Source organism: Lolium rigidum, unplaced genomic scaffold (genome assembly GCF_022539505.1).
Source record: "Lolium rigidum isolate FL_2022 unplaced genomic scaffold, APGP_CSIRO_Lrig_0.1 contig_67670_1, whole genome shotgun sequence".
Lineage (NCBI taxonomy): Eukaryota > Viridiplantae > Streptophyta > Magnoliopsida > Poales > Poaceae > Lolium > Lolium rigidum.
This window is the reverse complement of record NW_025901336.1, coordinates 1-10,488: the sequence shown is the minus strand read 5'-3', so window position 1 is coordinate 10,488 and position 10,488 is coordinate 1. Positions and strand designations below refer to the sequence as shown.

The 10,488-nt window shown below is 48.9% G+C and overlaps 1 protein-coding gene across 1 annotated transcript; it reads left to right on the top strand.

The window, feature by feature from the left end:
- The first annotated feature begins 1,481 nt into the window (after positions 1-1,481).
- On the top strand, positions 1,482-2,191 carry LOC124682089. Its single transcript, XM_047216852.1, has 2 exons — positions 1,482-1,569; positions 1,665-2,191. The coding sequence occupies exons 1-2, from the start codon at positions 1,497-1,499 to the stop codon at positions 1,799-1,801; spliced, it is 210 nt and encodes a 69-aa protein (XP_047072808.1). The 5' UTR covers positions 1,482-1,496; the 3' UTR covers positions 1,802-2,191.
- The last annotated feature ends 8,297 nt before the right edge of the window (positions 2,192-10,488 follow it).

Below are 10,488 nucleotides of genomic sequence, written 5' to 3'. Positions count from 1 at the left end.
AAATTCTCAAAAAAAAAAATTATCTGTTAAGCACAAGTTTAGCCCATTACCCTAGGACAGCATTGTCTCGCTGCCCGGAACTTCCCGAACCTTTGAACGAGGCCATGGCCCATGAGCGACCCCTTGTGGCCTAAGCCAGCCATAATGTCGAACGCTGTGTGTTCATTGCTTTCTCTACGGTATCGATCTCTGGGCGAGCTTTTCAGTTCTCATGGCCGGAACTAAACAAAACATGGATGCTACTGCGACTGCTATTGTTTGAAAGTTCCAAAAAGGGATTTCTGGACAACAATAAAATACGTGAATCCCCTCCAACAGTAGCGATCATCTCTTCTCTTCGAGCAACAGCTGCTTCTAACCTTTTTGGCAGGTACCATGTCAGGATCCCACTTCCACAGTGACAGAACCACACTGATGGCCTGGCCGTTGATTATATACGCATATGAAGCCAAACACAGCACACTTTACACATTAATTTTTATACATCAGGCCGCGTAGACCACCACCAGCTCGCAATCTGGGGTGACTTCAGAGTATCCCGACGTACAGGTCCACCCTAACCATGCTTAATTCTGCAAAAAAGCTAGGTAGAGAAACCATATGTGGCCGCTTATTCTTTCCGGCGATGCGACGTGGTGTGAGTGGATGATCGGACGGGCTATCGCCTGATAGCCACAGGGCGCACGGGCGCAAGCGCAACGGCGCTTACACGAGGGCGGAGGCACGTGGATAACGAGCTCCTTTTCCACGGGGACGATCGATCGTCGGTGAGAAGCGTCGGCCGGCTCGTCGATCGGTCTATGTGTAATCATTAGTGTTGCTTGCGCGCTTCTCTGGTTAACTGATGCCGTGCACTGTAAGATTTACCATGTGGATGCAGGCTTCTCCACAACCTGCGTTCGTCGATCGGTGTAACTGAAACATCATGCATGCATGGCCAGAACAATCGCCAAGAAAAGGAGGCTCTTCAGAGAGAAGCACCCTGTTATAGCTCGTTTCTGTAATTCCTGCTTAATTTCTTAGATCAAATAATTCTTGCTTGATCCAGCGGTGAGCAATGTGATCGGGCGGACAGCGGAAATTAACCGGCGACTCATAGCTTATTTTTCACCCCTGTCGGGAAGACGAGCGCGCGCGGGTTAGAAGGAAAGATCCGCGAGAACGACCGCGTACCGTGCAGATATCACCGCCGGCCGGCCGGCCGGATGATTGATTGAGTCGCAAGGGTGTCTGGTGTGGCAGGGGAGGCCGAGCGGTCACTCCAATCCAGTGACTACGAAAGAAGAACAGTGTGAGAGAGAGGCTTTACCCAAGTGTAAAGCAAGCCACAGCATCTCCTGCCTGCTTCTTTACCCATCCGATTCATACACCCACACCAGCACCACGCCACCAGCAACCTCCTGCAGTTTTACTCGCACGCCCGTCACGAGTTCGCCTCCATCTCTGCGGGGTATAAAGGGAGGGAGCAGAGGACGGCCCAGCAGAGCGATCAGAGAATGGGGTGGCTCCGCTCCATCGTCTCCCCGCTCAGGAAGCTCTGGTGCAACATGAACACAGTGCCGCGCAAGAGTATGCCCCTTTTGCCTACATGCTCTCTCTTCCAGTCTCTCTTCTTTCGATTTCTGATGTATGGCGATGCTTAATCGATCGTTTTGATTTTGCAGAGAGAGGGATCTACATCCTCTACGACGACGTCAAGTCGTGCCAATGCGAGGACGTGCACGTGCTCTGGTCCATCCTCATGGAGTCCCACGGCCTGCCGCCTCCGACGCCCACCACCGTGCTCAGGCTCACGCGGTGATCGCCAGAGTTTGCATCCGTCGGCCGTCGATTGGCGTCAGCTCTGGCACGACGGCGCCCCCAGAATAAGGAACGGCCGGCACGGGGTGCCTGTTGGCCGTTGCCGTGTTTTCACGGGAGGTGAAGTGGTGAACTAGTATAGCTAGCATAATATGCTTCTGTCGAATGTTTATAGAGAAGTTGGCTACATTAATCTGGCCTTCGTACGTCCAGCGCCTCTTTTGGAGCTGCTGAGACGAGAAAGCTGCTGCGTTCGCGGTTTGCTTGATGAGTGTGGTGATGGGCTCATCCGAGCGCACCCCTCTTTTGAGTTTTGATTTGACTCGTCGCTTTCTGTTAAGACTGCATTCAGAATTTCAGATGCAGGTCAATTCATCCACCATTACTGATACTAAAGAGAGAAAATCTTCAATAATTATTTGAATCTGTCAATTCTGTGTTTTTCCTGTTGCTGTTTGCTTGCGCACATGCAAGTTATGCTTTTAGTCTGCCCAAGCACGTTTATTTGCGAAGAACAGACGTACCGAGTGCCTTGGAGAAAGACGCATCATTCGTTGCTCTCCGACTCTGTCAATTCTTCTCGTTGCGCGACCTCCTCTGTTTCTTTTCATTTTTTTTTGGAATACTCTGTTTCTTTTCATGGCCTTGTGGTTTCTCACTTGCCGTTTGCTGGTGGTTTTTTTTTTTTTTTTTTTTGAAACGAGGCAAAAGCTTTGCCAATATATTGATATAGAAGGAGCAAACAGGGTATGGCCTAGGCCAAAAAAGAAAAAAAAATAAAGGGGGACAAGCCCCTGAAAAGACAGAATCAACCCATAAGCTCAGCAAGGTTTTTAGCTCCAGCTAGCACCCAGGCTTCCCCTTCTTTTTTGATCCTACGCATGACCTCTGAAGGCAAGGAAGACTTGCCGTTGAAGACTCTCTCGTTCCTTTCCTTCCAAATCTCCCCGGCGATGAGCATGATTGCTGTTTTGAGACCTTTCGGGGAAGAGGAGGGTGATTTGGCAGTGGCCTGCAAGTATTCGAGAACCTTAGGCCGGTTGGTCCCCATGCTGAGCAGCAGATCTGGACAAGAGAGCCAGCTGGCCGTGGCCGACCAGATCCTTCTAGAGTAGCGAGATTCGAAAAGTATGTGCCGAGCTGTCTCCGGGGTGCACCTGCAGAGCTGGCAAGAAGGGGTGTGGGGCCATCCACGCTTGGCTAGGCGGTCGGCGGTCCAAAGACGATTCTGAACTGCGAGCCAAGCGAAGAAACGACATTTGGGCGGGGCCCAGGTCTTCCAGATGATCGAACCGAAGGAGCACGGTAGAGAGGCCATGAATTGTGCCTTATAGGCGGAACTGGCCGAATAGCAGCCATTAGGCGAGATGGTCCAAATGATGGAGTCTTCGATATCCGGGGACAGCTGGACAACCGAAAGGAGGTCCCATAAGTGGACGAACTAAGCAATATGATCAGCAGTGAAGGACTCCACCACAAGGTCGGTAATCCAGTTCTGGCCATTTAGGGCATCCTGGACAGTCCGGTTTTTCCTTCTGGAAGCTTTGAAGATCAGGGGCGCAAGGTCTTTAGGGGGCGAACCATTGAGCCAGGAGGAGGACCAGAAGGAGGCCTTCCTACCGTCGCCAATAGTCACTCTGGTGGCCGCGCTGAAAAGCTGACGATCGGAATCATCATTAGGGGTTTCAGTCCCCACCCAAGGCTTTTCTGGGGCCTTCCATTCGTACCATAACCAGCGGAGTCTTAGGGCACGAGAGAATTTTTCCAAGTCGAGGATTCCCAGTCCGCCAAGCTCCTTGGGTCGACAGACCTTCTGCCAATTTACCTTGCACTTTCCCCCGCTCACAGATTCCTTGCAGGCCCAAAGCATACCCCGGCTAATCTTGTCGAAAGCCTTTAGGATGCCCTTATCCGCCTTGAGGGCCGTGAGGAGGAAAATCGGCATGGAGGATAAAACTGATTTCACATACGCGCAACATCCGGCCCGAGTGAGGTATTTGCCTTTCAAGGGGTTCAACCGCGCAGCCGCCTTGTCGATATAGGGCTGGAGATCGGCCTTTCTAAGTCTGCCGAGCGACAGGGGCAGACCAAGATACTTGAGAGGGAACTGAGCGATGCCGGCCGGGAAGTTTGCCAGGACCGATGTTAGGTCAATGTCAGAGCAGCGTATCGGAGCAATGGAGCTCTTACCCACGTTGGTCACCATCCCAGTAACCATCCCAAAATTCTGAAGAATGCTGGCCAGGTTTGTCACATCACGCTCATTAGGTACCAGGAAAATGGCAGCGTCATCCGCATACATGGAGGTGCGGGGTCCCGGTAGTCCTCCAGGCATTCCAAGAAGCAGGCCGGAGGAGGTTGCCCTTTCCAATATATGTTGCAGCGGTTCGATGGCGATGTCAAAAAGCAAGGGCGACAGAGGGTCTCCTTGTCTAAGGCCGCGACCGTGGACGATATCTTTCCCGGGGATGCCATTGAGGATGACCCGTGATGAAGCTGAGGAGAATAAGGTGACCAACATAGCCCGCCATCTCGGGGGGAAGCCGAGACGTTGCATGAGTTCCAGAATATAATCCCAGCGGACAGTGTCAAAAGGCTTGGCGATATCCAGCTTAATGAGGAGGGCTGGAGTCTTGGTGCGGTGGAGCTTGCGGGCCGTGTTTCTGACATACATGAAGTTGTCATGGATGGTCCTGGTCTTGATAAAAGCGCTTTGGCTGCGAGAAACGATAGTATCCATCTTCGGGCTGAGCCGACGGGCCATAGCTTTGGCGATGATCTTCGGTATCGCATGAATGAGACTTATGGGTCTGAAATCAGTGATAGATTCCGCGCCATCCTTCTTAGGGAGGAGAACAATGTTAGCCGTATTGATGATGTGAAAATTGGGGGCTGACTGCTCAGAGAAGGCGTTGACGGCTTTCATGATATCCTCCTTGATAATGTCCCAACATGACCGGAAAAAAGCAATGGAGTAACCATCAGGGCCGGGAGCCTTATCAGCAGGCATGTCATCTATCGCCTCTTTTATTTCAAGCTCAGAGAAAGGCAGGTCGAGATCCTCCAGCATGTGGTGGATGGGGTTTATGGCCGCCCAGTTGAAAACAAGCTGGCGTGGAGGTGGTCGGCCCAAGGTATGGGAGAAATGGTTGAAAATAATCCTTTCCTTGTCCTCATGGGTCGTGGCCCAACCAGTATTGTGCCTAAGCCTTTGAATGTGGTTTTTTCGTTTCCTCGAGTTGATGCGTAAATGGAAGAACTTGGTGTTGGCATCACCCTCACGAAGGTAGTTTATTCTGGAGGCCTGCCGTTTCCGCGACCTTTCCAAAGCTGCAAGCCCTAGAACCCGTCTTTTGAGACCGCTACGGAGGGCCCTTTCATCTGCAGACAAGGCACGAAAATCCTGGGCCGTGTCCAGTTGAAGGATGACATCAAGCGCCATGAGAAGCTGAAGCTTGCAGTTCGAGAAGAGACCCTTGCTCCAGCTTCGTAAGCTGCACGCTGTAGCTTTCAACTTGTGGTTGATCACGTGGACTGGATGAGTGTGTGTAGACGGCTCCGTCCAGGCTTGAATGACCTTGTCTTGAAAACCCGGCATTTTGGGCCAGAAAGATTTAAAGCGGAAGGTAGGTGACTTGCGAGGACCACTCTGATTGGACAGGAGAAGAGGGCAGTGGTCCGATAGAGAAGACGAAAGGGCATGGAGAACATGGTTGTCAAAAGACAAATCCCAGCCCGCATTGCAGAAGGCGCGGTCTAGTCTCACGAGTGTAGGATTTTCTCTTTCATTGCTCCAGGTATACTTTCTGTTTTGTAGCTTGATCTCTCTAAGCTGGCAAGTGGTGAGGGCGCGCCTGAATTGTCCCATGAGCCTGAAGTTTAGATTGTCATTGTTCTTATCTTCCGCCTGGTATATGAGGTTAAAATCCCCAATGAGAAGCCAATTTTGGTCGTTGACAGGGGAAGCGGCGATAACTTCGGCTAAAAAGGATCCCTTGTCCGCATCAGTGCTAGGGCCGTAGACCGTGGTAAGCTTGAAAGACGTGCCGCAAGCTCGTATGCTGACCATGGCAGAAATCAGATGGTTACCGATGTGGATGTCGGAGATGAAAACATGTTCATCGTCCCAAAGCAGGAGGATGCCACCCCGAGTGCTGATGGCCGGTCTATGAGCGAAAGATCTGAGTCTGAAGCCGCCAATATAAGCCGCGGTCTGATGATCAACGAAGTCCAGTTTGGTCTCTTGGATGCAAGCAATATGACACGGGGTATCAGTGAGGAAGGAGTGGACGGTATCTTTGCGCTCTTGGTCATTTAGGCCCCGGACATTCCAGTCGGCGATGTTGAGATTAGGTCCAAACATTTTGATTACAAGGAGGATGACGACAAGCCGAAAAACAAACGACCAACCACTGAAAGTACTGACGATACAAAGCTAACAAACGCAGTTCAGCAAGAGCAGGAACGACCTAGCCAGCTAAACAGGCACCTCCTGGTCTGCAGGCTCGAACTCGGCTCCACTTGGCCCTCCCAGAGAGATCAGGGCTTCGTCTGCGTTCACCATGCTGCGAACATTTAGCTTGAAGAGGACGGTGAGAGCTTCAATCGTCTTGTCTGGCAGCTGAGTTTTGAAATGCTTGATATATTCGTCACGGGCTTGGATCAGTGGGATGCCTTCTGTAGCAACACCCATCTTGGCGCTCAACACTTGAACAGCTTTGTCCATGGCATGCATCTTTGGCTTGGCTCCAAGGCGTGCACTGCGCCTAACATCGGGGACGGTGGGGGCCATGACAGTCCTTGTGCGAGGAGTCTCCGGAGCCGGTGGTGGCAGGAGAGGTGTAGGCGGGCGGTCGAAGAGGTGCTCAATATCCTCCACGGACGGGCAAGCATAAGGTCCAGCCATGATCGCCATGGTTTGGTCAGCAGGGGAAGGAGCAGCCTTTCTCAAGTTTCCCGAGCCCTCCAACTGCATCTCGGTACCTTGTGTAGTGTTGTCATCGAGCGGCGCGAGAGCCACCCTGGCCGCAAGTGCAGCAACATCACCGTGTTCCTCGGAAACTTCATCGCTGCTGTCAAGCATCTCCCAAGAGTCGGGCACAGGCGAGCCCGATAAGGTCAGTGAGGGCGGCGCGCTCCGGGCGGCGGGGGAAGCCTGAACAACCGGCAGATTATCCTCTTCCCATGAGCTGGGCAAAGGCGCGATGTCCACCGCGCGCAGGGGCGGTGACACAAGACGTGAGGAGCCCAGCGAGAGCAGGGTCGGGAACTCCTTGATCGCAACAGACCAATCGCGACAGCTCCCTTGGCTTCGAAAGTTGGCGAGGGGTGAGATCTTTAAGTGGGTCGTTGATACGTCTCCGACGTATCGATAATTTCTTATGTTCCATGCCACATTATTGATGATATCTACATGTTTTATGCACACTTTATGTCATATTCGTGCATTTTCTGGAACTAACCTATTAACAAGATGCCGAAGAGCCGCTTGTCGTTTTCTGCTGTTTTTGGTTTCGAAATCCTAGTAACGAAATATTCTCGGAATTGGACGAAATCAACGCCCGGGGTCCTATTTTGCCACGAAGCTTCCGGAAGATCGAAGAGGAGTCGAAGTGGGGCCACGAGGCGCCGCCACACTAGGGCGGCGCGGCCCAGGCCCTGGCCGCGCCGACCTAGGGTGTGGGGCCCTCGTGTGGCCCCCTGACCTGCCCTTCCGCCTACTTAAAGCCTCCGTCGCGAAACCCCCAGTACCGAGAGCCACGATACGGAAAACCTTACTGAAACGCCGCCGCCGCCAATCCCATCTCGGGGGATTCTGGAGATCTCCTCCGGCACCCTGCCGGAGAGGGGATTCATCTCCCGGAGGACTCTTCACCGCCATGGTTGCCTCCGGAGTGATGAGTGAGTAGTTCACCCCTGGACTATGGGTCCATAGCAGTAGCTAGATGGTTGTCTTCTCCTCATTGTGCTTCATTGTTGGATCTTGTGAGCTGCCTAACATGATCAAGATCATCTATCCGTAATGCTATATGTTGTGTTTGTCGGGATCCGATGGATAGAGAATACTATGTTATGTTAATTATCAAGTTATTACCTATGTGTTGTTTATGATCTTGCATGCTCTCCGTTATTAGTAGAGGCTCTGGCCAAGTTTTTGCTCTTAACTCCAAGAGGGAGTATTTATGCTCGATAGTGGGTTCATGCCTCCATTGATATCCGGGACGATGACAGTAAAGTTCTAAGGTTGTGGATGTGCTGTTGCCACTAGGGATAAAACATTGATGCTATGTCTAAGGATGTAGTTGTTGATTACATTACGCACCATACTTAATGCAATTGTCTCGTTGCTTTGCAACTTAATACCGGAAGGGGTTCGGATGATAACCTCGAAGGTGGACTTTTTAGGCATAGATGCAGCTGGATGGCGGTCTATGTACTTTGTCGTAATGCCCAATTAAATCTCACTATATTTATCATGACATGTATGTGCATTGTTATGCCCTCTCTATTTGTCAATTGCCCGACTGTAATTTGTTCACCCAACATGCTTTTATCTTATGGGAGAGACACCTCTAGTGAACTCGTGGACCCCGGTCCATTCTCTTATACTCGAAATACAAATCTGCCGCAATACTTGTTCTTTAATGTTTTCTTGCAAACAATCATCTTCCACACAATACGGTTAATCCTTTGTTACGAGCAAGCCGGTGAGATTGACAACCTCACTCGTTTCGTTGGGGCAAAGTACTTTGGTTGTGTTGTGCAGGTTCCACGTTGGCGCCGAATCCCCGGTGTTGCGCCACACTACATCCCGCCGCCATCAACCTTCAACGTGCTTCTTGGCTCCTCCTGGTTCGATAAACCTTGGTTTCTTCTCGAGGGAAAACTTGCTGCTGTGCGCATCATACCTTCCTCTTGGGGTTCCCAACGAACGTGTGAGTTACACGCCATCAAGCTCTTTTTCCGGCGCCGTTGCCGGGGAGATCAAGACACGCCGCAAGGGGAGTCTCCACTTCCCAATCTCTTTACTTTGTTTTTGTCTTGCTTTATTTTATTTACTACTTTGTTTGCTGCATTATATCAAAACACAAAAAAATTAGTTGCTAGCTTTACTTTATTTACTGTCTTGCTCTCTATATCAAAAAAACACAAAAAAATTAGTTACTTGCATTTATTTTATCTAGTTTGCTTTATTTACTACTGCTAAAATGGCCACCCCTGAAAATACTAAGTTGTGTGATTTCACAAACACAAATAATAATGATTTCCTATGCACACCTATTGCTCCACCTGCTACTACAGCAGAATTCTTTGAAATTAAACCTCGCTTTATCGAATCTTGTTATGCGAGAGCAATTTTCTGGTGTTAGTTCTGATGATGCTGCTGCCCATCTCAATAATTTTGTTGAATTGTGTGAAATGCAAAAGTATAAAGATGTAGATGGTGATATTATTAAACTGAAATTGTTTCCTTTCTCATTAAGAGGAAGAGCTAAAGATTGGTTGCTATCTCTGCCTAAGAATAGTATTGATTCCTGGACTAAATGCAAGGATGCTTTTATTGGTAGATATTATCCCCCTGCTAAAATTATATCTTTGAGGAGTAGCATAATGAATTTTAAACAATTGGATAATGAACATGTTGCTCAAGCTTGGGAAAGAATGAAATCTTTGGTTAAAAATTGCCCAACCCATGGACTCGACTACTTGGATGATCATCCAAACCTTCTATGCAGGACTAAATTTTTCTTCGCGGAATTTATTGGATTCAGCTGCTGGAGGTACCTTTATGTCCATCACCTTGGGGGCGGCTACAAAGCTTCTTGATGATATGATGATTAATTACTCCGAATGGCACACGTGAAAGAGCTCCACAAGGTAAGAAGGTAAATTCCGTTGAAGAATCCTCTTCCTTGAATGATAAGATTGATGCTATTATGTCTATGCTTGTGAATGGTAGGACTAATGTTGATCCTAATAATGTTCCGTTAGCTTCATTGGTTGCCCAAGAAGAACATGTTGATGTAAACTTCATTAAAAGTAATAATTTCAACAACAATGCTTATCGGAACAACTCTAGTAATAACTATAGGCCATATCCTTATAATAATGGTAACGGTTATGCTAATTCTTATGGGAATTCTTACAACAATAATAGGAATACACCTCCTGGACTTGAAGCTATGCTTAAAGAATTTATTAGTACACAAACTGCCTTTAACAAATCTGTTGAGGAAAAGCTCAATAAAATTGATATTCTTGCTTCTAAGGTTGATAGTCTTGCCTCTGATGTTGATCTTTTGAAATCGAAAGTTATGCCTAATAGGGATATAAAATTGTTACTACAGCAAATGCCATCCAAGTTAGAATTAATGAGAATATAAGATTAATGGCTGAACTGCGTGCTAGGTGGGATAGAGAAGAAAATGAAAAACTAGCTAAATAGAAAAATGTAGCTAAAGTTTGGACTATTACCACCACTAGCAATGCTAATGATTCACATGTTGCTGCACCTCCTACTATCAATGGTAAAATAATTGGTGTTGGCAATGTTTCTACTCCTAGTGCAAAGCGCGCAAAATTACCCGAAACTGCTAAAACTGCTGAAACTGCCTGTGATAAAACTGCTGAAATTTTTTCCAACCTTGGGGATGATAATTGATGACCCACAAGTATAGGGGATCGCAA